The sequence below is a fragment of the Paramisgurnus dabryanus genome, chromosome 3 (genome assembly GCF_030506205.2).
Source record: "Paramisgurnus dabryanus chromosome 3, PD_genome_1.1, whole genome shotgun sequence".
Taxonomy (NCBI): Eukaryota; Metazoa; Chordata; class Actinopteri; order Cypriniformes; family Cobitidae; genus Paramisgurnus; species Paramisgurnus dabryanus.
The window spans coordinates 33,503,935-33,529,706 of NC_133339.1; the positions used below are offsets into that span (position 1 = coordinate 33,503,935).

Below are 25,772 nucleotides of genomic sequence, written 5' to 3' on the forward strand. Positions count from 1 at the left end.
CTTTAAAGTTGTCCTCATAAAACATAATCTTTACTTAAAGGAACACACCCACATTTTGGGAATTTAGCTTATTCATAACTTTTTGCACAACTCTGACTGAACTCTCTGCTCCTCACCAGGGGGCTTCTCGGGTGCTGCGAACAAATCACTCTGCCCAAGCAGCAGTGCTTTGCCTTCTGAGAATATAGTTCCCAGTATGTATACGGTTAAAAGTGTGACTATACAAATCACAACACATAAATAGGAAAATGTTCGCGTTATTTTGTCACTTATTGTGAGCAGTTTGCTAGCTGGAGCCATTCACTTCCAGTCTTTGTGCTAAGCTAAGTTAGCGGGGGCTGCGTCAGAGAGAGTTACAGCACGAACGTATATGAGAAAGGTATGTTTGGACTTATCTAACTCTGGGAGATATGGTGAAGAAGCTAAATTCCCAAAATCTGGGCGTGTTTCTTTAATATCCTGATTTTTGGCATAAAAGAAAAATCTATTATTTTGACCCATATAATGTATTGTTGGCTATTGCTACTAATATACCTAAGCTACTTAAGGGTCCAGGGTCACAAATAACAGGGTCACCTTTTATCAGAAGCTGAAGTTTTACTAGCATTAGTTAAACCGAAATGAACTGAAACATCTCAAGTTTATGACTACAGTGGTATGGCCCAGTTATCAGTAACTGCAAGAGATGAGAAAAAGCAACCCTGATATTTATATCATTAGATGTATAGCAGTGCAAAAATCTAGAACGATGTATGAAAAAAATCAGACAATTGTATGTGCCCCTAAGGAGTGTATTGAGTTGTAAATTTTGTTCCCTGGCTTGATTGTTTAATTGTAAAGCATTTAAGCACTGACATTCAAAAATGTGCACTTGACATTGACTGCTGTACCTTACTCTAAGAAAAGAATCTATATATTAACCGTTTATTTTTATGTACTGTAGATGTAAGCAGAAATGAGAAACGAACAAGTTTCAACCCACCGGCAGGTATGTTTCGAAATAAGTTATTTTTTCAAAGGCAGCCAACCTGACAAAATGTAAAAAATCAAATGAGCATGCTAACAGCATTAGAAAAACCTGATGAAAAACAAGTTGAGGAAGGACTGGAGTGGCACAGGTATTAACGTTATAACTCAATCATTCAAGTAGATTAAACTCAGTCTCACTCGCACCTCTAACAGTACAAGATCTTCATGATCTTTTTGCTTCAAAAAAGGTGCGCATCAAAACTTTCAACCTAACCGAACAATCCAAGTAAACATCAGTGCTGCTCCTTTGACTTGTTAAGCATCTTTTTCCCTGGTGAAGCACCAGATCTTGTGTGACTGAGCTGTAGACGTTCACGTACTGATGGCTAACTGATAATCTTGCTTATGGCCTGTAGAGAGGGAAAGTCATCGTCGCTGATGTGCAGGGTCTTATGGGCGTTGAAGTCCTTCAATGCCACAACCTGTTTGCAGGTGGGACATACTTGGCAGTCCAGATCTTGGCTGTTGCTGGTGTTGCCTGTCTGCCAGGCTTTCTTTTTGTTTTTCTTGGGCTTTGAGACTTGCTGTTGTTTCTCAAGGGCTTTAAAGTCTGCATGGGCAGTGAGGAGCTCCTGTTGCTTACGAGTGTCTGGGAGGAGAACCAGCAGCTCATTGAAGACCCTGTTGAAATTCTCGCCCAGCAATTCCTGGCAGCTTTTGTAGTACTGGACAGCAGGTATTACACCCTGGTTAAGAAGAAAGAGTTTGTGTCTGATCACTGACTGGTGTGTACAAATATTTGGTTAATAATCATAAGACTTTTATGAAATTGTGAGTAAAGTATGCATTTTTGATATCTTTGATAGTTACCTGTCTAAACTGGCCCGAATAGTTTTTAAACTCATTGAACTTGGTCTCATCATTCTGAAGGAAATTCTTAATAGACTGAATGAGGTCCATGTTCCTCTGCTGGAAATTTTCAGGTACGAGGTAGGATCCAATAGCAGGTGTCGGCCTAAAATGACAGAAAACACAATGCTTAATGATAAATGCTTTATGTGCATACTAAATTAGCACTGGGACACATAAATAAATGAAGCAAATTTTTTAGCATTTATTTTAAAGGCCACCTATTGTGCAAAAAAAAAAGGTGTTTAGACATAAATGTGTGTTTAAAACAAACTAATCTCATGAAAATTTGTTTTATAGTCACAAAATATTTTTGATTAATGTATTCGTTTCATTGACGCAATTTTCAAGCACGAATGCCTTGTTCGTGTCACCCAGCACAAATTTCTATAAATAGTTTTTCGTGTCTGTGGCACGACTTTCTTTATCGTGTCATTTTATATTATATATAGTTTTTCCTGTTTTTTTTACCATTGTCGCATGGGGTTGGGGTTAGAATCACTTTCTGCGACATCCAAACCCCAACTCTAACACCAACTCCAGGCGAGAATAACTTGTAGAAACCAACGAATAAAATTACATCCTAATGCAAACCCCGACTCTAACCCCAACCCCAACCAACGATTTAAAAAAAAAAGACACAAAAAAGAAAGTTGTGCCAGACACAAAAAACTATTTATAGAAATTTGTGCTCCAGTGGCATGAAAAACACAAATAAATTAATCAAATATTTTGTGACAATAACAAGACTTGCTGAGAGATAGGGTAGGAACAAAACCACCCTACAATAAAAAAAAATCCACCCACTACTTTTTTAATTTCATTAAACCAAAGCAGTCTCATTAGACATGCAGCTTTGATTCTCTTATCAATGTGATGTCACACTGATAAAGCCCCCCCCATTAACACCGAATGACAGTTCGGCATTATCATAGTTTCTGCACTCAGCAAGTTGTAATCACAGAAATCAGATCTATTTTAACTGAAAGTGCTTAGTGTCTTTTTTGGTAAGGGAGTGAGTAGCAGTAGCTCATTTGCATTTAAGGGTACAGACACAAGACCAGCGCATTTTCTGCTCCCACCCAAATAAGGGCATTTTGGACATGATATAACAAATAATCTGTGGGGTATTTTCAGCTGAAACTTCACAGACACATTCTGGCCACACCCGAGACATACCTGAGACAAAAATGGCCATAATAGGTGCCCTTTAAAGAAAGAAACTTTTATAAACAGCAGCTCAACACAATTGGTGGATCCCATGAACTCGACACTTGCACACTTATTACCCTATCTGCACATTATACTATGTCTGGGATTTGCAAATGTATAGAGCCTTTCCTATGAGGACTCTGCTAGTTTCATACAATTAAAGGTTATATTATAATTATATAGTCCATTTACTTGTTCAGTTGTGTTAATATACTTTTTTATATATACATTATATTTTAACACTAACAACTTGTTCAAACAACTTATGACTTCATATTGAAATTTGTAGCATTCACATCTCTATTAGTTGTACTGAAAAAACAACATTGCCCTACAACTTCTATCTATCAAGTGGAGGGTTTCCCGCAGCATATTTAAGTTAAGGCGGCCCGCCTAAGATTGGAAACCCTACCGCCTTAACTAACTTGTCCAAAAAAAATTCGCTGCCCAAAAGGCCGTCAAGTTCATCTCGGAGAATAGCGCGTACGCGCATCACACCGCATGCGGGGACGCGCGCCACACAGCCGAAATGAGAAAGAGGTGGTCCGGACCGTCACTGTCTGGAGGATAACTAGCCAGTTGATAAAACATCTTAGATAATAGCGCGGACGTGCTTCACACCGCGATCGTGCACGCACACCACACGGCCGAAATGAGATGAGACTTGCTCCGTCATGTCTGGAGGATAGCCAGTTGATAAAACACGTGTCCGTGAGAACTGTAAGTGAACTTATGTTTTGGGGTTATTCAAGCCTGTTATTGTATTAGTCTATAATTCTTGCAAATTTAAATTAAGTTAGCTGGTGATTTTGTTGTTTGAGCAACCTGCTAAGGTTTCACGTACCTGTTGATTAGATATAATTGTTGAGCGCTCTTGCTCACTTAATACATGTGCATTATTTACATGCTACAGTTACACTCTTTTAAGATAATGTAATTAATAGTGGGAAATAATCAGTTTTTACCATTTTTGCGCAATCTATCATCGTTCGCAAGACGATCTACAACATCTGCTTTAGTTTGTGTTTATTAACCCTTTAGTTTCACTTCATAACGCAGCTATTCCCATTAGAGCAGGAGTGGGGAACCCATGGGTCCTGGAGGGCCACTGTCCTGCAGAGTTTAGTTCCAACCCTAATCAAACACACCTGAATTTCATTTCCAAGTGATCCTGAAGACTTTAATTTGATTTTTCAGGTGTGTTTAATTAGGGTTGGAACAAAACTCTGCAGGACAGTGGCCCTCCAGGACCAGGGTTCCCCACCCCTGCATTAGAGGTATCTGTTAAAAACATTAAAATTCATTATTACACGGCTCTCTGGAATGCTTGATTCTGATTGGTCAGTTGAGACATTTGCAGGTTCGTTCTTTTCAAATAATAACCGCTCCAAAATAATAACGCATAGCCGGACTACTTGTACGAGTAAAATCGCTCCGCGCCATATAAAGATCAATAAAGATTACTGTTTGGCGCCATCTTGTGACAAACACTGGAACATTTTGACATTCATTTTAACATGTACGGAAAAAACAAAACATTTAAACAGTGGATAGAAGAACGAACAGCGACAAGACACAGAGAGCTTACTGAGACTGAACTTGACAAAATAGAGCATGACAGCTACGAAGCCAACACCAAAAAAAAAACAGAATGGGCATTAAAACTTCTCAAAGACTGGCTAAAACAAAACAAAAATGGAGACAGACAAGTATGAAGCAGAGGATCTTAATAAGGGATTACGATCATTTTATGCATCTGTGCAAAGTTTCGCGGAAGGATATAAATGTTAATTTAAAACAAATATGCCAATAAAATGTTTCAAATTCATATTCATGACCAGTTTTTTTTTAAGTGGCAAGTAGCCGTGTAATAAGCGGGATAATGTAGAGGCAGCCGGTAGTTATTGGGAAATAAGCCCCTTCAGTGTGATACAAGACCCTCCGCTTCGCGTCGGGTCCTGATCACACTGTCGGGGCTTATTTCCCAATAACTACCGGCTGCCTCTACATTATCCCTTACTTAATAATCTAGTATGTGTTCATTTTTTGTCATAGTTTCTTCAAAATTAAGTTTTATTTGAGTGTTTTAAAAATAAATATTTTATTTATTTATTTATTAAAATATTTTAATTTTCATCAAGACGCATACGCCCCGCCCCTTTGATTGCCACGCCCTTGGTCCCGCCCACCCATCCAACCCTACCACCTTGACTAACACATTTTCTGCGGGAAACCCTGAAGTGTAAAGCAGAAATTAAAAGTGGAATAACACCAGTTACTGTCCCTAAAATGTTTTAACAATGCACGCAAGTTTTCCAACCTGTTAACAGCAGGCATTGTTGGTTCGACCACATTACTGTTGAGCGGGATGCCAGTAAATCCTGGTGGAGGTTTGCTGACCACAGGTACGAGTCCAGGAGGAGGAGGCAGCGCACTCTGAGTGCTCTTCAAGGGAAATGCGCTTTTAAAGCCTAGAAAACATAAGGATTTAGTTGTGAGCAATGTCAACTGGATGTGGCTTCTTCTAGGATTGGAGCTCACTTACCAGGTGGAGGTTTATTTGAGATAAGAGCTGGAAAATCTTCTTCCTTGGGTAAAGGTTCTTGGTCAGTTGCTGGCTGCTTTACAGGAGAAGGAATATTTGCAGAAATTGAGGTACAAGATAGTGCTTCGGTTGGCTTCTCCATATGCCCATTCATAAATGAGTTTGTTTTGGAGGCTGTTGGAACTTTGGTGAAACTGGTATCTGGTGGCTTCGTTTCAGGGACGTTTTCTTTATGAGCTATCTTACACACCGACTCAGCAGTATGCAAAGGAGTCCCAGGTGATGATGTCGTTGCCTGCTTCTTCTTCTTATTATTGGTTTTGGGATTTGACTGAGATGAGCCACCTTTCACTGTTAGCAGAGTGGAAATGTCAAGCATGGTAGGAACTGCTCGAATCTCCTGGGTTGTTTTACTGTTCTTGGGATCTTCATCGTCGGAGGAAGACGGACATCTTACTTTAGCTTTGTTGGATTCTGCTGGGGTGAGCTTCTTTTTTCGGCGAGATGATGAGGCGGTGAGGGGCTGAGGGACAGTTGCACTTGGGGGTGGGTCACTGGCGGACAGTATGGACGAGGAGACACCAGGGGTTGTTTTGGTCGGCAGAACCACAGGTTTATTGGGAACCACCACAGGTTTGCTTCCTGCCTGAGACCACGCTGATTTGCTGTTCGCCTGCGGCTTTACGGTTTTAATCTTGGAGACCAATGCAGGAAAGTCCTCCTCTTGAAAGGATGAATGTTTCCTGGGTTGGTTTGTGTATGCAGGCGTCATTGGAGCAGAAGCTACGGCACCAGAGAGGGTTGGAAAGTCATCTTCCTTCAGTGAGACAGGAGTTGGTTTGATGGCGCTGCAAAAGACATGATATTGTTCATTTGTAAATACAATAAAACTCAACATTTAAAGACCTGGTGAACCAGAAGTCACAATTGACTTTACTTCTGCGTTGTGATGCATTTCCTAAAGAAACAGAATATCATGTGAGGAAAATAGTGGGCGTGGCTTGTGTTTTTCATAGTGCTTAACTAGATGTAGAAAAGTAGGTATTTTATTCAGAAATGGAATGCAAGATGTTCGACACAAGAGGGTGGAAGTAAATTTTTCAGATTTTGAACAAATAAATTGTTTATAATAAACACTGCAATATTGCATTAAAAAGTAATTGTTACTAGACTTACTAGTCCATTTTGATTTCATTGGGACTTTAAGTCTTTAAAACATTGTGGTCCCTAGATACTGACTAAGAAGACTGATCGCTTAGAAAACTAATAGCACTCCTCTCTTTAATAAAATAAGATAAACAACCACCATCATTAACAGCACAAACACACCTTTGAATGGGGACAGGAGGTGCAGGTGCCCCTAAAACTGGGAAGTCCTCACCAGGCAAGGGTGGATTACTCTTCATTGATCGAGCTGAAATAGACACACAACTTCATTCAGTAAAAAAATTAAAAAAAATAACACAATACACCATATTTTTTGTTGTCATACCTTGCATTTCATTTGGAGGCTTCACCATGCCCCTGTTATTTCTCATCTCATCTGATTCCACCTTTTCTTCTTTTCTTGGCTTGTGGCCATTTCTGTCCTGCACATGGCCCCGGTCCTGCACATGGCCCCGGTCCTGCACATGGCCCCGGTCCTGCACATGGCCCCGGTCCTGCACATGGCCCCGGTCCTGCACATGGCCACGGTCCTGCACATGGCCACGGTCCTGCACATGGCCCCGGTCCTGCACATGGCCACGGTCCTGCACATGGCCACGGTCCTGCACATGGCCACGGTCCTGCACATGGCCACGGTCCTGCACATGGCCACGGTCCTGCACATGGCCACGGTCCTGCACATGGCCTCTCTCCTCTTGGAATCGGCTGGCCATTGAGGCTCTTAAAGCAGCGGCCATTTCTCTGTCCTCTTCATCTCTGCAGACAACAGCTTGATAAGTCTTCATTAAGCTCAATAATAATAACAACATTAGCGTACAGCTGATGACACTGAACTGATCAGGGCCTACCTAGTATATCTCCAGCTTCGTACATTCTGGAGTCCGCCTGGGCCTCGTCCTCTTCCTGGCCTCCCCTGCCTGTTAAAGCGATCCACTTCCTCATAGTCTTCACCACCATGCATACCTTGAAAAGAGATTCAGATGCACTTGACTTAGGATCTTATCTGTGCTGCTAAATACAAATCTGGGGTCCCCAATCCTGTCCTGCAGAGTTCGGTTTTAACCCTTTCAGAACAGGATAAGGTTGATTAAAAAGAGCAAATTCTGCTTTACCGTCATTCCTTCGCTGTTGTCTTGGCGCATAGGTGAACTGTATGTCAATCTGCCGATTCTGCCGTGCCTCAGCCCTGCTTTTGCTGTGGGCTGCGGCTTTGTGAGCCTTGTAGTCAATCTCTGTGCGGAAAGCATGAGTGAACTGCTCCGTGCTACAGCGGCCCTCCTCACACAGATAATGGCTCTCTCTGAAGTGCTCACTGAGGTACTGGTAGTCACTGCGGGAAGACACGACACCTTTCAATTCAGTACTTAAGGATAAGTGACAGTAGTGCTTGCTGACTGTGATCTTCTACCTGTAGTACTCCTGAGCGCCATCCGCATCACAGAAATGGCAAAAGTAGTGATCTCGCCGGAGGTGCTTCAGAAGCTCATCGTTATCCAGATATCGGTCGTCGCAGAATTTACAAAGGGGATGCCCACGATGCGAGGTGTCATCCGGGTCCCCTTGCAGCCGATGACGTGCCAGTTCTTTTCGATTGTACCATTTGCGCTCGTACGAGAATATCTGTACGTAGAACAAACTAATTATTACATGCGATCATGTGCAAACACACCAATTTAAGTCAAGAAAGCACACACTACCTTAAGGTGCTTAGCACATAACTTGCAGCAGAAGAGCTCGTGTTGTTTCCGCATGTGATGCTCTAACTCTTCGAATTTAGAAAACACTTTACCTTCTGGGCATTGAGGACATTCATTTAACAAAATCTTCCTGCATTTGGTATAAAAGATGAAAAATAGCTTATGAATAATACGTTTTTGAAATTTCTAATTAGAGGTGCAACAACTAATCGAATAATCAATATTATTCGACAAAGAAAATAGTGTTCAACAAATGTGTTATCGATTAGTTTGGTCTGTGACATCACTTGCACACACCCCATTGCAGATTGAGAGCTGCTTGGTTATAAAATCAGGCACACCTGCTCCCAACAAAGACAAGGTTACTCATACTAAACAAAGAAATGAAACTTTTATTAACAAACACTGCTTCTTTGCCTCCGCCATAGTCCTGTCAATCATCGCACTTTCTCTTGTGATCATGTAACGCTGCTCTGTGCTATATAAACATATAAATATATAAAGAGTTTGTGCTCTTGCAGTGGGATGGTGGGAAAGTGACGTCACAGACCAAACTAGTTTGATATTGAATATGAACGACTATTCGATTAGTTGTTGCAGCTCTATTTCAGAGCAAAATAATTTATATTAAATAGGGCTGCATAACAACTAATCATTTGCAGAATAAAAGTTTTTGTTTACATCATATATGTGTGTGTATTGTGTAGAATAATTGTGTGTATATATAAATACACACATTTAAGAAATATTTACATGTGCATTTACATTATTATATTATATATAAATATGAAAACTTAATATATATACACACATTTTCTCTGAATATTATAGATGCATGTGTGTTTATTTATATATACATAATTATTATATACACACACACAAATAAACATATATTATATAAACAAAAACTTCTATTCTGCAAGCGATTAGTTGTGATTAGTTGTTATGCAGACCTTATATTAAAATATCATGATTAAGGTTGTTTTAACAGATTACTATTAATCAATTGTGTAAAGGCACTGAATATAATGTCTGTTGAACAAATCTGTAAAAACTATAGTCTGTAGACAAAAAAATGACAACAAATCATGTGAGTGATCGCTCAACACTGAATAAAAGTAGTATGAAAAAAAGTCTTTTTTTCATAGTATCTGATAAATTATCAGAACAAGTGTTCTGGAGAAATATCAAGAGGGGGGTAGCATGGCAAAGATTTTTAACAATATCAGCCAATAGTTTTTTGTGAAAACTGTATCTGCAACTTCGTAAAACAAATAAAATAAAAATAGGTGCATCCCTACTTAAAGCCCCTACTGAAAAATCAAAACCATGATGTACCTGAATTGCGCATAGATCTTTCCATCTTCAAAATATACATCATATTTCTTTTCAATCTGATACTGATGAATGTTTAGAGCGGCAAATGGTACAGGTTTCTTTACAAAGACCACCTGAAAGAAAACAAATATAACTCATATATTACACACACCAGAGTAATGACCTGTAAGAAACCTGCATGAACATTAAACGACAATGTACAAGTTGAGTTGCCAGTGTGCAGTAAAACAAAAGCTGTATGAATTACATAATGTTAATCGCTAAAACAGAGTGGTTTAATTAATGATTGATTAGACATGAGTCACTCTGTCAATATGACGTCACACATTGACAACCTGTCAGAGAGTTATCTTAAGCACAGTACTGCTGACCTGTCCCAAATTTACGCTTATCTAGTCGCTTTTCTTTACATTCCTCTTATCTACGCTGAAAATATATTTAAAGCTTAATATACTCAATTTTGATTAGCAAAAGATTTATGATTTATATGTTATATCCATCCCAACAGGCAAACTAAAACTAAACTCTGAAGGACGTGACAAACAAATGAACCTGTTGTCACAAACGTGACTCAATGTAAGACATTGAATCACCGCTGTCACACTAAACCAAACCAGTTTCCACTCAACTTCTATGTATTCATCTTTGTCCATAACCAATTGGACAACCAACCAAAGTCAACTTTATAAAATAACACGTGCTGACAACCCAAACTTCACATGACTTGTGAAGCTAACTAACACTCAATCTAAGCTACCGTTTTATGGCAAAGCTATATCTACAGAAGGTTTGTCGCTTAGCCAAGGTTAGTCAACTAGTTTAGCGTTAGCTTGCTAAGAAAATGTCAAGTATATCAGCCGAGGCCTGCGCTCAGTTGCTAATAGAGAGGCGGCGGCACCTTGTCGAGCTGTTCCCGGCAGACGGCGCAGTAGTTCTGCTCGCACAGCACCCGCATCTTGGTGGAGCATCGGTAACACACCGGGTGATCGCATTTCCCCACCGCGAATATGTCGATGTCCTGGCAACACAGCACACAGGTGTTCTCCGCGTCTTTCTTATGGGTGGACTGCATCATGTTTAAATTAACTTGATGTTTTTGGTGCTTTAGTTTTCTCTGTATAATTCGTGTGGTTCTGAACGGGTTGTAAACGACAGTACAGGCAGTGAGGCCGGCTGAAGCGCGATCCTACGTAATCGTTCAGCACAGAGCATTGTGGGTAGTGAGTAGCGCACAGTTTACAGGAAGAACTTTTATTATGACACAGGAGACGTAACTGGAATGTTTTAAAATAAAAGCAGCAATTTGTTATTTGCTAATTATTCTATATATTGTATACAAAATCAAATAGTCTTTAGACTTTTAAATTTCCAAATTGTTTTGTGTGAAAATTTCTTTCCCTAATGAAAAATACAGCCAAGACCAGCACAAGTTAATTTTAGCTGGTCCTCCCAGCCTGGCAAAGCTGGTGGGTCAGCTGGTCTTCCCACCTGACCAGCTAAGTCCAACTAGCTAGACCATCTTAAAGAGTGGCCAAAACACAGCTAGATCAGCTGGCTACACCAGCAAAACCAGCTAAAACCAAGGGGCAACCTTTAAACTGCAATTCATCGACTGGTCGCAAGAGGGTTGCTTCAAAAAGGACTCCATTCCCATAGACCTCCATGTTAAAATGGCCATCTTTAGAGCAGAGAAAAATATGTTTACAGCCTGGTACAAAAAGTGTTTTTGGTCTGTATATATAATTTTGCACTTCATAACAACTGTGAGGGGGGGGGGGGGCGGGGTGAATTTTTTTGTAACTCATCCACTTAAATTATATTAAGTCTTAAAGTTCTGCATAATTAAGGGCGTGACCACTTGAGTGACGGTTGAACAGCCACTGCTGTCACTAGAGTCGAGCTAGGCGGGCGTGGTCACCTCAGTTTCACCCACGTCCCGCCTTTTTACCCATTTTCAGATATCCGCGATCTTCAGAACTCTATGGATGACGTCACGTACACAAAGTCCATCTTTTTACAGTCTAAGAAATATATATATATATAAAAAAAAACAGTCTAAGAAATGTGAGAAACCTTGTATGTGAAACTAAATTATTAAAACTTCACGTTTTTAGGAATGTGTAGTTTTAATTAAAAATTATAAAAGTAATATAAAATACAATTATATATTAAGTAATACATTTAGTAATAGTAAATATTACACCCAATAATAAAAAGCATATTATAAAAAACATTAAACAATAAAGTTAGCACACAGCTTTCTGTTCCCTTTCTCATGTAAAAATAAATGTAAAATAAATCTGCAGCTATCTTTTATTCAATTTACTGTCTGAAAATATATTGATGTATAAAATATATCGATATATATATATATATATATATATATATATATATATATTGATATATTTGCCAGATATATTGTAGTTAGATTCAGATACTTTTACATGACATATTATTATATAACAACAAGTGCTATATGGTATACTATATATAAATACTAAGAATCATCCAAAGAACAATAGTAAAGTGCATTTCAAACATAAATCTTCTTTGGAAAATAATAAATCATATAGTTGAACAATGACAAATACTATAGTCATACAGTTGTGCGATGAAACTTTATTCAATACAAAATACATAAATAGAGCATCTGCAGGTGAAATCAGTGGCAGAAAATATTTGTACACATAGAAATACATTTATATATATGCAGACTAAAAAGCTGCTGTGACAAAACAAACATAATAGGGTGGCTAACCGTCAACTGCAAATATCTATTTACCTTTACCAATCCCTTTTATGATATCCACAAGAAATTTTGATAAGCATAATTAAAATAATAATATTTATTTTCTTGGCTAAACTTATTTCCCTGTCCAAGTTCAACAAATATTCAGAATTCAAAAAACTATCACACAGTCCATACACAGGACCATAACTTAAAAAAAGCACAATCTGTCATTGATGAAAATAGCAGACATTTGTTTTGAGGCTAATAAAAAAGCCACTTAAAATGCATGCAAGGTCACCAAAGCATGACAGAACTGCGGTATCAATACTACTAGCTTGCCAGCCATAGCAATAACAGATTATGTTTTTCTTAAGAGATTAACGCTGATGCCAACTGCTGCAGGACACCTCATACACGTATTTGTTTGTGGACCTAATGGGCAGTTTGAGGGCATCAAAGTGTATATTCTCATTTGGATAATTTATCAAAAGAACATTCATGTGCAATTCGCTATCCCATCAGCATTGGCAGAGTCAACATCCCAAAAGTAAAGGGTTAAAACAGGTGCTGATGGAATGAACTAGACATTCAAAGGCGTGAGTGGCACCAATTCGTAAACTGGGTTTTGTGCTTTCTGAAAATCACAGCAGTCAATATATGATATGCAGGTATCCGATAAAACATAAGGAATTGCTCATACAAATGATATAAAGAGTCGTCTTAAAACTAAATTATGTTTCTGTAAACAGAAATGGTAACAATTTTGCAGCCAAAACTATTTTTAGACTCCCTTAGAACACACATGTTCTTAAAACCATCCCATCCCTTAAACAATACAGCATTTTTATATCATGTCGTTACACCTACCCAAGTGCTGTATCTATCTCTTCCTCTGATTTGAAACTTATGCATAAATATAAAATTCAAAATTGCTTGAATGAACATATATAATGCAGTGCAGATTAATAACGAAAGGTGTGTTGCGCATGATTTCGGAAACTGTAATGCTCGTGTACTGTTTTCAGACGGACTCTGTGGTGCAGGGCAAAATTATGCAGGTGCGGTCTTGAAAGCGCTCCAGGCGTGGAAACAACGGGTGAAACAGTGGGGCTCGTTGCCTTTGCGCACCAGGCGCAGTTTCCTTGGGTGCTCTGCATCCTTGGACCTCATATGTTGAATATAAACCTAAAATAAGGATAAAACAGTCTTAAGCAGGAACACAAAAGCATGAGGGCATATATATGTATCTATACCAAATAACGAATGGAAAGGTGTTTAGTAAAATAAAACTGTCGCTCAATCTGACACTGACCTGACAAGCTTTCAAGCTCAGTTTAATCTCCACTTGGCTTGTCTGAGTACCAACCCACATGTAAACCTGCAGAGGAAACACGAAAAACAAACCTTCAGTAACAAATTCACAGTTGGAATAATGCGATTGGCTGCAGGCATGAAGCCCTACCTCTTTTCCATTGTCCAAAAGCATGATGTCATCATCAGCCAGGTCATCTTGGCAGAAATCTGAGCATTTCTCTGATACAGCAAAGTAACCTTTCTCATTTGAGCACCTGAGATGTAGAGAACCACCCATTAATCACATACAAATATAGTAGATATTCATGTAAAAAGCTTTTTGTTTTTTATTAAAATGCTCACCTGAACAGTCTGGCGTATTTCATGTATTCTGCATCTTCATCGTATGGCTTCTGAGACCCGATGCCAACCCAAAAGAAATTTTCTGGCTCCTCTCCTTCATTTATTACCTTAAGAAAAATGTAAATAAAGAAAATGTTCACTATATTCAGTTACAAATAAGCTTATTCCATTGCATTTCAACAATAGAGTTTCAATATTTACCTGTTTGCTGTATGAATCATCAAACATTGTGTTCATGATGTCTTCTGCCAGTTTAGCTTCATCAGGGTCTGCTGCCCTGCCAACCCAAGTGTACACTATTCCCTGGTTGTCTGTACTTTCAAATGGCACCTAAAGAAATGGCATTTAAAAGCATCAGTTCACCCAAAACATATGATTTCTTTGCAGTGGTCTCAAGTATAGCACCATTCACAACAAAAGATGTGCATTTTAAATTGAACAACATATTAAGCATTTACCTTCAAAATGAAGCAGAATTCAGAGTTGAGGTTACTGGAATCTGTGGCTATCTGAATAGTCCTGAAATACAACACAGAAACACATGACATACGGTTACAACCCATTTTTCTCCGCTGCTTTATTTAAGCTGGGAAGATACTAGGCAGACAGTAATATGGTGTGTACCTGGTGCATAATGCACTTCCATTTGTCCTGATGTGATATAAGCTTGGTTGCACACTGTCCACTTTAAGCTTTCTCTTGCCTTTGTGAATGATGAACTTTCTCTTGAAGTGTGACAAGAACTTGAGGTTCTCCTGCTGCTGGGTCATTCTTACAACCTGAAACAGACACAAAACAGGAAACATGTCATAAACAAAACCCATTGAGAAATTTACAGAAGCTTGCCAATAAAATGGGCACTATGTGCAAGATGAAAATAACATCTCACATCATAATGTCAAGGTCAGGACCAGTTGCATAAAAACCTTAACCCCTTAAAAGGGATAGTTCGGCCAAAAATGATATTAAACCCATGATTTACTCACCCCCAAACTGTCCGAGTTGCATATGTCCATCGTTTTTCGGATATTTTAGAAAATGTTTTAGATCTTTCAGTTGATTAGATGTAATGTTACGAGGTCCACCCATAGTCCAAGACCTTCAAGTCCAAAAAAAGTGCGTCCATCCTTCACAAATTAAATCCAAACGGCTCCAGGATGATAAACAAAGGTCTTCTGAGGGTAATCCACGCGGTGTTGTTGTAGAAATATCCATATTTAAAACTTTATTAACGAAAATAAATACCTTCCGGTAGCGCCGCCATCTTAGACTCCTCTGTGTTCAGGAGAGAGTATTAGCGTTGCGTACGCACTTTTCTTAGTGACGTATGACAAATTCGGAGGGCGGGGGCACAGAGCAGCAGCAGAGTAGCCTCCTTAGGCTGCGTAAGCTCTCATCCTGAATGCGGACGCGACTAAGATGGCGGCGCTACCGGAAGGTAGTTATTTTCGTTAATAAAGTTTTAAATATGGATATTTCTACAACAACACCGCGTGGATTACCCTCAGAAGACCTTTGTTTATCATCCTGGAGCCGTTTGGATTTCATTTGTGAAGGATGGACGCACTTTTTTTGGACTTGAGGACGTGGACCCGTAACTTCACATTTAATCAACTGAAAGATCTAAAACATTTTCTTAAATATCCGAAAATGTGTTTGTCTGAACAACGATGGACATATGCAACTCGGACAGCTTGGGGGTGAGTAAATCATGGGTTTAATATCATTTTTGGCCGAACTATAAGGTAGCTAATGGTCTAAACAGATTCAATGGATTGTGCTTAGCTATGCAAAAAGTGCTAGTGCCAGACCCGGAGATCAGCTGAATGGATTCCAAAATGGTAAAAATCAAAAGTTTAACTCTAGGGGAGCTGAAAAAGGTACCCTTAATAAAACACGGGTTGAAACAAAAAAACCTAACCGAGCCTTTGACTCATACATAAATTACAGATACATATAACATAGCACAGACAACTAAAGTCATTACAATGAAGATGCATGATATACATTATTTTAGTATTAAATACCTCTAGTTTGCCAGGAAACAAGCTCTCAAACTTCTTCTGTAAACTAAATGTAAATGTCAACCAGCCCATGTTGGACGCCTCACGGCCCTGCCAGAAGTAAACCACACACTGAAAGTCTTCTTCAGGCTGTTTGTCCTCATCCTCTCCTTCTTCTCCTTTCTCTTTCTCTTTATCTTTCTCTTGATCATCCTCATACTCCACAGGCACCCAGTACCTAAAAGAGATGAAAACGTCCCATCATTTCATGACGACGGTTACCGTAGTAAACTATAATAACTATCATTCAGCTGAGCTGAGACTTTACACTCAGAGAGCACGACCAACCTGCAGAGAAACACGTAGCAGTCCTGAGTGTGAAAGTGACCGAACTCCTCCTCTGGCAACCGAGCAAACTTCTTTCCCTCCAGAACAAATCCCTCCATGCCATCCAAGTCCTCGTTCCACTCTTCCATCATCTGTTCCGCCTGTCAGGAATCATAACAAATCCACAAAGACACTTAAATGGAGTTTAACACACAACATACTGCTTCAGTATATCACGGATAGGTAAAAGCTACAATGGTGACAGCTGATATCTCACCTCTGTAAGGGCCATGGGTGGCTGCCTGGGCAGAAACAAAGCCGTTAGATCAGCTTTCATCTGGTCCTTCTGCTCTGCATCCTTCTTTACTTTTCCAGACAAGCCCTCTTTCTGCTTTACGCTCTCTGCGTTCTTGGTGTAGTCCACCTTCAACACGTCATCCCAGTTTTTGAACTTAGATTTGAAGACCTGTTGAGCATAACATCAGTAAGTGGTATTACAGCAGGGATTTAAAAGGTTGATAATTAAAAGAGATCTGTAAATTTTACCTGGCACTCCGTGCCCTCCAGATTACGCATGACCACGGCGTGTTTCGGCCGATGGAGCATACTGCACACCTCCTGGCCCAGCTTTAGTGCAGCTGCCCTCACTAGACGTGGAGATTTACGGCCGATCCAGATGAATACATCCGACCAGCAATCTAAGATGTAGACACCTTTAGTGTCCAGCAGACCTTGTACCTAAAACAATTGAATTAACATTCACACATCATTAAAAAGATTCTGGACTGAAAATCTAGACTCGATACAACACCAAACAGTTTATGTCTCTTACCAGTCTATTTTCTGGAACCACGTCGAGTTTGATTTTATCCCTGTGCTCCACAGACAGTTTGTAGTTGATCTGAGGAAGTTCAAGGTATCCCAAACCTAAGCCAACCTAAGAGAACAAAGCAGTCCAAAATATTTTACACAGTAGTGATTATAAAACAGAAAATCCAGCTTTTAACAAAGCATAGACAACTCCCTGACCTTATACAGCTTGGGACGGACAGGAGAAAAGTCATCTGGTACATGCTTCTTGATTTCCTCTGGCTGTCCCCCCAGAGGTTCCCAGAATTCCGGAGGTTCTTGATTTTGCATCAACGTAGTGATTTCCGCTTTACCTTTTCGCTCATTTTTGTTAATCTTTTCAGCAAATAACCTGTAAGTGTCACAAGCTGTGTTACAAATTTAAACCACATATTGGAGAATAAAACACAATGATGTGATGTTTGCTAGCTACCTTGCTTTTGTGGTACCACCGAGTGTCGCATTGGCTCCTCTCCAAACAAATAATTCAAGACCAGCATCCAGCAGGAAGACAAATCTGGAAAAAGAAAGAAATGTGACGTGAGCACTTCCATGCAAATATGTGACGATGAAAAACAAGAGCACCTAGAGATTACCTTGGGTCAAGTGAGGACGCTTTCAGGGGCACAGATTCTAATTTGATGTTCTTTTTCCCATACACCCTGTACAACCTGCCACACAACAATAAACAGGATTAGTGCGAGTCATCTCAGAGATTTTTTTTAGGTGTTTTTTTTTTTTGGTGGGGCACCTGGTAGGGTGTTGCGTGTCCTCTACGGTGTAAAACCCACTGGTCGTTCCGCCCTCAATGTAAGAAATTGCATTGTCGAACACCTGAAATTTACACGGTTTAACTAAACATATTCTGGCTAATGTTTTATTGATCTTGTATTTTGTTCTGGGAATTGTTTATTCTACTGACCGCATTGAATTCTTCACTCTCGTCTCCCATTTCCTCTCTGATAGTCCTGCACTCAGCACCCAAATAATTACGAAGATTGACGGCATGGATTGCAGAGCCTGCTTTCTTATCAAGGGTGGCATCCTGCCCGATCCAGTAAAAGATCTGCCAGTTCAGGGCTCCATTATCATCCAAGAAAGTCTGCATTAAAACGCATTACATTAAATGGAGAAGTAAACATTTATATGCTGTTTAGTTAACTACATTATAATTACAATTTAGTAAAAGCATTAAATTCATGATCATATTAACAACAACAAGTATTAAAAGATCAACATAAGTACTGACCCTGAGTACAATGTAACAATCAGCCTCGTAAAACTTCCCGTGGAAGGCCTCGTCCACCTGCATGGGCACAAAGTTTTCAATCTGCCAGATGGTAACGCCAGGGATCTGCCCCACATCCTCCAAGAAGAACTCAGAGTAGTCCAGCTGAGGTTTCTCCAGATTCTTGTCCCAACGTTTGGTTTTCAGGTCAGAGTATTTCAAGTCACCATTCTCCTGAAAGATTAAGATTTATGTGAACACCACAATCTACTGAAAAATGGTATTCACCATCATCTGTTTCCTCACCTCGATGGATTTATTCTTTTCCTGAGCCACATCTGACATTCCCTTCAGAACCTGTTTAGCCTGATCATCTTGGGCCGAGTCCTTACGCCTTCTCAGCCTCATTTTTCTGGCCATATGATCTCTTGGGCTATTTCCTGTGTGACACACAAAGTTTATAATATAACTCTGAGCTGCATTACACTGGAATATAGACAGTTTCAGCAGCAACAACATAAGCAAATGGCTTTTGTGGCCCAAACTTCTGCAAAGAATTAATAAAACAGTTGCTCTAAAGCCAATTATTTCTTATTGTAGTAGTTAAAAAGCTAAAGTTAATGTTAATGTGTAACATTAATGTATTCATGAATATCAGCTGACGTCACTCGCATCTCAAACTTGTCTTCCGCCATTTTGAATACCTGACGTGGTCGCAAAAGAACTAAAAGCTATGCCTTCAATATGTTGTGAGCATCAAAATCGCTATTTTTACAACACTAAGAAGGCTTGACACAACATGATACTTTGCTCGAAGTATCGCCTGTGTCTCTACACGTGAACTCGAGCATTAAGAACATTATTTGTGTACACAGAGTTTACTAAAAAGAAGGTTTTGAACAACTGACTTTGGTTGTTTTTGCGTCCGCTCGCCGCCATCTTGCCAGTCAAGATGTATCGATCTCTGAATGCGGAGAGTAAAGATGGATAACTCCTAAAGCATAGATCCATATAAATGCACAGATAATTTGTTGTTTTGTCGCAAGTGAAAAACAATATTGACCTTCTAGTTGAAAAAGGAGCCTGATATGAGATTCATTCATTCGCATTCGGAAATCGATTCTTTATGTCTGGCAGAGATGACGAGCGGACATCATTACAGCCAAAGTCAGTTGTACAAAACCTTTATTTTTAGTAAACTCTGTGTACACAAACAATGTTCTCAATGCTCGCGTTCATGTGTAGAGATCCAGGTGATACTTCGAGCAAAGTTTCATGCTGTGTCGTGCCTTCTTAGTGTTGTAAAAATAGTAGTAGTTCGGTAGCAGCGGACAGCGGCTGGATCAGGGATCGAGTAGGCATCACACCCTAACCAAGATAAAAAAAATTTAAGTAGGGTTTCTTTTCATGACAGTGAAGGTGCGAAATGTTGTCTTTCGTAGCCATTTACTGTATCCGTCATAATTAGGGATGCACCGATACCGATACTGGTATCGGCCTCGATACCACATTTTCTAAAGTACTCGTACTCGTTAAAAGTCCCCCGATACCTGGGATCGATACCACGGTCTGAGAAATGTCTATGTTTGAGTGGCGTATAAGGGGTTAATGCCTCGTGTTGTCCAAAGAGGCAGAGTTTACAACAAACTAGAAAACTAGTCCCATGTTTTTTTGTTAAATTATATGACTAAAGCTGTTACCTGTAAATTTAAATCATGTTTTTTATTAAGTACTTGGTATCGGTATGTACTGAAATGCAAGTACTCGTACTCATACTCGTACTCCAAAAAAGTGGTATCGGTGCATCCCTAGTCATAATCATAGAGAGTAAAAGATAAAAAATCCATAAATCATAGCAGGCTAGCCAATGCTTGTCAGTAGCCTACTGGTACTCGGTAGGTCCTCAAGATGGCGGCAGGCAACTGGAATGACGTAAAAGGTCAAATGAGTGATATTCATGAATACTCTCTCTTTGCACAGTAGTGATCCATGCTCGCTTTCTCCCCTCATCTTTACAATAGTACCCAAAACTGAAACATCTTAATTTTCGCTAAGGTATTTGTTCCTGAAGTCAATTTAGCTACTAGTCAGGCGGATTAACAAACACAGACCGGAAATTAACTTCGGGCCAGGCGCGTAACCATGGCAATGCATATAATTCAGCATGAAATAAAATGTTTGATAACTTATAATAACAAAGATATACAAATTTTACCTCCACCTGCTGCTGCCACAGTGGCTGGTGATGCTCCAGCCAATCGTAGTTGGTTTTGCAAAGAGAAGTCTATGTTGTACCACTCAGCCGTTCTGTCCACTGGCTTTGGAGGCATGACTAGATTTGGATTCTCACGAACGTCCAAAACCTAGGAGCAAAATGTCACCTTATTATCAACCAGCTGAGCAACTAATAAAGCATTTCATTACAATCTTAATGCGAGCGTATGACCTTCATTAAGGTTTACGGCAAGCAATTATTTTGCCGCTTTGTGTGACACAAATCATTTAAGCAATAACTGGTTGGTTTCACCTAATAAATAAGATAATAAAGTCATAAATCATTTAGTTTCCCAAGAAAAGCCAAAAAAAGTTTCCATAAGCAATTCTTACCTCCAAATCAGTCAAGAAATGAATGGCCTCTGGTAAAGTCACAAGGCGGTTCTTGTTTAAGACCAGCTTCTTCAATTTCCCACATCTGAAAAAAGATAATGCATCAAAGCTGTCCATGTTAAAAAAAAAATCAAAACAACTAAAGTGATAATTCGCACCTGCACAGTCCCTCTGGTACGAGCTCCAAATTGTTATTTGCTGCCATGAATTCCACTAGGCTGGACAATTTTCCCACACCAGATGGAAGCCCATCAAAATCAATTTTGTTTGAGTTCACATACAGCTTCTTCAGCTTGGACAGCTTGCAAATGGCAGACTGGACATTGCATCAATAAGTAAAAAAGAGACAGGATTAGTTGCAAAATAATCTTCAACCACACCATCATAATAAAATGAATGATGATCCCAGTTCGGATCATGTAATATAAACATGCAAGAAAGCACGTTTACACCTGAGGTTTTTTGTTTACGGTCACATTCCTCTATTTTTATTGGTAAACAGGAACTTACCGGCAGGGATGTGAGTTGGTTTCTTGAAAGGTTGAGAGTCTCGAGCTTGGTCCACTGATCTATGCACAGCGACAGTTCTGATATCTGATTGGTGCTCAGATTGAGTCGTTTTAGATTAGGCAGGGAATACAAGCATTCTGGCACCCGACTCAGATCATTGCAGGACAGGTCCACATCTAAACAATGTATAAAATGACAATGACTGATTCATTATGCATAAACCTATAATTATAGAAACTAATGACAGCTTTATTGATTATTATATTAACAATATTATAGTTAACATAATTAGGTGGGTTATTTATTTATATTGTCTACTATACCTGAACTAAAAAAAAAATGAATTTACCCACGGTTATAAAATAAAGGAACTCAAAAATTATTGTTCAACAGAAACAGCGAAACCTTCCAGATATCTACCTGCTAGGTTGGTCAGTCCCTCCAGACTTGTTGGCATGTTACTTTGAGTACGCTGTGTATTTCGTAAATGGAGGGTTTGAAGAGCCACCATGGCTGGTAACTGCCTGTTAAAACAAAGCACACAAACCAGTTCCTGTCAGATCCAATAATGTCACATGTAATGAATGTTTGCAATTTTACTACAGGAAAGCTACAAATAGCACTCTACTGATCAATTAAATCACAAAAACTAACTACAGAAGTACCTGAGCTGTGCATGCATAAGTGGATTATTATTGAGTATCAGGGTCTGCAAATGGACCAAGCGTCTCATCTGAGGCGGCAAACTGTCCAAATTATTGTCACTTAGGTCCAGGTAGAGCAGATCAGTGAGGTTAATGAACAGCTGGTTTGGTATGTTATCAATGCTGTGAAAATACACAAGAAAAATGTTTCAGATTACACTGATAACAAAAGTTTACAGGTAAGATACCACCAAAAATACAACAGTATCAGACTACAACATTTAAAAAACACATTAAAGTTAAACAAATACAGCACTTTAATTGAAAAGCTCAGAAGCAAATGCCACTAAACAGCACATCTGACAAAAATGAGAATGATATTGACTTAATGTACTCGAGAAGGTATTATACGATAATCACATAATTTTGCTTAAAGGAGCATTTCACTCGTAGAAACATTAATCTTTAATGAAAGTGTGTCATATTTGTAGTCAAAATGTAACATACATTTAGAATTTGGTGCCTATTTGACCGAGAAAATGGGTGTTTGTAGTCTCACCCCCTCAACAAAGATATTGGACTTTCTTCTTTCAATGATGCAAAATGATGATTTTACATCATTGAAAGCAGAAAGTGCAACACTGAAATCTGTATTTCTCCTCTCTGAGCGGCAACTGAGGAAATGATGCTTGACCATTTAAAAACATGACTGGGGTTCTAACCATTCAAAGCTTAATGCAAATGGGTGAAGTGTCCCTTTAAAGTAAAAATTAAAGTGAAAAAAAAAATGCTCATTTACAAGAAAACAGGTGAGACACAATTATACATCGGAGCTTTTCAATTGTTTGTGGTCAAACTAATATGTATTCACATTATCTCAACACAAAGACATACCTATTGTGACTGAGATTTAAGACCAACATGTTCCTGGAGTTTTCCAAATCCCTTGGAATCTCAGTTAGTTGGTTATAGCTCAGATCCTAAAAAGAAAAGTAAGATCTAAACACAGATTCTTCAGCAGTCTCTTAATTTACCACATTTATGGCATTTACTGTAATTTAGGACATAGGTCAAATAGCAATAAGACCTGCTTATAATAATTAAATGATGCCTGCAATTTTGCACTTAACATAGCGATATCCTCCCAAGAGAAACATAAACAATAAAGCATTGAAAACCGAGTAATAATTCCCCACATACCAGCACAGAGAGATCATCCAGCTGAAAAATATCATCAGGAACACCGGAGTTCTTCAGGTTGTTTGCTCTGGCCACCACGGCCTATGACACATAGCATTTGAAAACATTTATACGAGCACTAAAAATATTTACAATTAAACAGGTATCATACTTGTAAATGTAAAGAGCTGCAAAAATATTTAGATTAGCTACAAATACTGTATTACGCAACACTGTTTACCCTCAGGTTGGGAAGACTTGACAGTTCTCCATGCAGCGTTGAGAGGCTGTTGTGACTCACTGACAAATGTTCCTGATTTTACATAAAGAAAAATAGAAAAAAGACCCCAGCTCGAACATTAGTGCAATGTCGGATTGCAAAATATTACATTGTGACTCAAATGAACATATAATATTTCATCACCAGTTTCTGTAGAGAGGCCAGTTCCTCTGGAAGATAGCAAAGACCCGTTCTGTTTAGTTTCAGCCATCGCAAGCTGGTCATAGACTTGACATGCTCAGGAAAATAGCCCCCCTGTTTAAATAGAGAGAAAATTCATTGCAAATCTACAGTTTTTGTTGAAGCAAATTATACGTTAGTAGATTTAGAGATTCAGAAACAGTGAAATCATTTCCTCCAAAATCCTATTAAATTTATTTAGTCACGAGCATGATCTAAACTCTATACTGGTACAGTGATGTCATCATCTGGGGTGTGTTTGCTATGGCAACAAGATTAGTGTGAGCTAGAAAAGTCTATGTTCTCACAACTAATGTCTCTTTAATGAGATGAGTGGATCAGACTTAAGTGGGTGTATATAAGAAAATCCACAGACACAGATTAACATAAATGTACTGGGTCCACTGACACACTTAGCAGACAGTTTAGCAAGCAGTTGGTTTAGAAACTCATGTAAACTTCTTTATTGTATCACTTTAAGCTTCAAATAACAAAATACACTTCTTAGTACACATTAAAACTGAATTTCCCTTTATGTATTTCTAGCTCCTCGAGACCAAAGGTAACAAACATCTTCATAACACCCAACATGCACTCACTGCTAGCATCGCAGTTCATTTAATACTAACACCAAAAACACAATGACAAACATTTTAGTGTTAACACAACCAACACAGCTGTTTAGCAGACAAACTTGCAGCTATTTCCTCTACTTGTCACATCGCTTGATTGACCGCACCACATTTTGACAACCCGAGAGCTAACGCCCAGTGTTACTCTCAGCTAACCAGCTAGCACTGTTAGCTTATCTCAGTCTGTTGTGACAAGCTAAAGCTCTTACATCTCCATTTCCTCAGACAAGTAAGTACATTATTAACAAGTTACTAACGTTATAACGTAGATATAAATGACTTAAAGTAGTAAACTTACCTTGAAGTCATTTCCACTTAAGTCTACTCCCCTGATAAAGGGGAGAACTCCGGTAGCGGCCATGTCTAATTCAGGATATGGCAGCAGTCGCAGACTATTTCGGTTTCAGCTGAATTTGGTACAGCACCAGCAACTCGTGAAACAAACACACACACCCTCCCGCCCGGCACAGATGGTACAGCCCACTGTCTGTCAATCACTAACAGTATCCGGAGTATGACAATTCATATTCATCATAAACCCGCCCTAAATATGAGCAACAATACGATTATTCTTAAAACGTCTTGTTAAATACAAAATTTTGATTCATGCATGCATAGTACAATAAAGCAGTGCACCCTTCTTAAAATTTCTACATATTTTAAAGCTTGACATATCTTGAGATGTGTGTTATAAAAATAAAACTAATAAATATCCATACAAAATTTGTCATTATATTTAAGTTAAGTCATCTCGAGGCCCCTAGTGAGGCAGGCCCATGGTTGAGAAACACTGCAATAAACACATATGTGATCCAGCCTGTGAAAACCCATCTAAAGTAATTTTTTGTTGTTTACATTTAGGCAATTAGCAGCTTTTATCCAAAGCGACCTACAAAAATTAGAAAACAATAAAGTGAGTTGTTATAGGGAGGCAATAATACAGGAAGTGAATATACCAAGTTACACATTTTCACTATTCCGAAACAATACCCGTTTTTAACCAATTTACTGTTTTCTAAATAAAATCATCCTACATAATGTAAAAAAATCTCTCAAAATATTATATTGATAACTCAACCAAAAGTAAAAATTCTGTCAACATTTCTCAC

At 39.0% G+C, this 25,772-nt stretch overlaps 2 protein-coding genes across 2 annotated transcripts; both read right to left on the reverse strand.

Moving 5' to 3' along the window:
* Positions 1 to 910: 910 nt before the first annotated feature.
* On the reverse strand, positions 911 to 11,045 carry znf598 (zinc finger protein 598). Its single transcript, XM_065265560.2, has 12 exons — positions 10,736 to 11,045; positions 9,838 to 9,950; positions 8,500 to 8,629; positions 8,211 to 8,422; positions 7,915 to 8,132; positions 7,651 to 7,765; positions 7,128 to 7,558; positions 6,965 to 7,049; positions 5,636 to 6,483; positions 5,411 to 5,561; positions 1,840 to 1,984; positions 911 to 1,715 (listed from the first exon to the last, which is right to left on the reverse strand). The coding sequence occupies exons 1-12, from the start codon at positions 10,910 to 10,912 to the stop codon at positions 1,356 to 1,358; spliced, it is 2,985 nt and encodes a 994-aa protein (XP_065121632.1). The 5' UTR covers positions 10,913 to 11,045; the 3' UTR covers positions 911 to 1,355.
* A 1,391-nt stretch (positions 11,046 to 12,436) lies between these two features.
* Positions 12,437 to 25,119, reverse strand: flii (FLII actin remodeling protein). Its single transcript, XM_065255440.2, has 30 exons — positions 24,962 to 25,119; positions 23,996 to 24,106; positions 23,813 to 23,884; positions 23,593 to 23,673; positions 23,287 to 23,372; positions 22,414 to 22,575; positions 22,169 to 22,272; positions 21,749 to 21,924; positions 21,397 to 21,554; positions 21,239 to 21,323; positions 20,847 to 20,994; positions 18,938 to 19,071; positions 18,653 to 18,865; positions 18,326 to 18,505; positions 18,155 to 18,237; positions 18,000 to 18,074; positions 17,837 to 17,920; positions 17,584 to 17,755; positions 17,387 to 17,491; positions 17,101 to 17,292; positions 16,832 to 17,020; positions 16,576 to 16,715; positions 16,252 to 16,465; positions 14,849 to 15,003; positions 14,683 to 14,743; positions 14,426 to 14,554; positions 14,225 to 14,331; positions 14,031 to 14,136; positions 13,881 to 13,946; positions 12,437 to 13,753 (listed from the first exon to the last, which is right to left on the reverse strand). The coding sequence occupies exons 1-30, from the start codon at positions 25,022 to 25,024 to the stop codon at positions 13,619 to 13,621; spliced, it is 3,786 nt and encodes a 1,261-aa protein (XP_065111512.2). The 5' UTR covers positions 25,025 to 25,119; the 3' UTR covers positions 12,437 to 13,618.
* Between the last annotated feature and the right edge of the window lie 653 nt (positions 25,120 to 25,772).

Excerpts from the sequence above, each read along its gene's own strand:
- flii (XM_065255440.2), bottom strand. The coding sequence starts at position 25,024 with ATGGCCGCTACCGGAGTTCTCCCCTTTATCAGGGGAGTAGACTTAAGT. Across the intron at positions 23,373-23,592 it reads TGGATGATCTCTCTGTGCTG|GATCTGAGCTATAACCAACT; the intron begins GTATGTGGGGAA and ends TTTTCTTTTTAG. Across the intron at positions 18,075-18,154 it reads GACACGCAACACCCTACCAG|GTTGTACAGGGTGTATGGGA; the intron begins GTGCCCCACCAA and ends GTTGTGTGGCAG.
- znf598 (XM_065265560.2), bottom strand. The coding sequence starts at position 10,912 with ATGATGCAGTCCACCCATAAGAAAGACGCGGAGAACACCTGTGTGCTG. Across the intron at positions 5,562-5,635 it reads CTCAAATAAACCTCCACCTG|GCTTTAAAAGCGCATTTCCC; the intron begins GTAAGTGAGCTC and ends TATGTTTTCTAG. Across the intron at positions 1,716-1,839 it reads ATTCGGGCCAGTTTAGACAG|GGTGTAATACCTGCTGTCCA; the intron begins GTAACTATCAAA and ends CTTCTTAACCAG.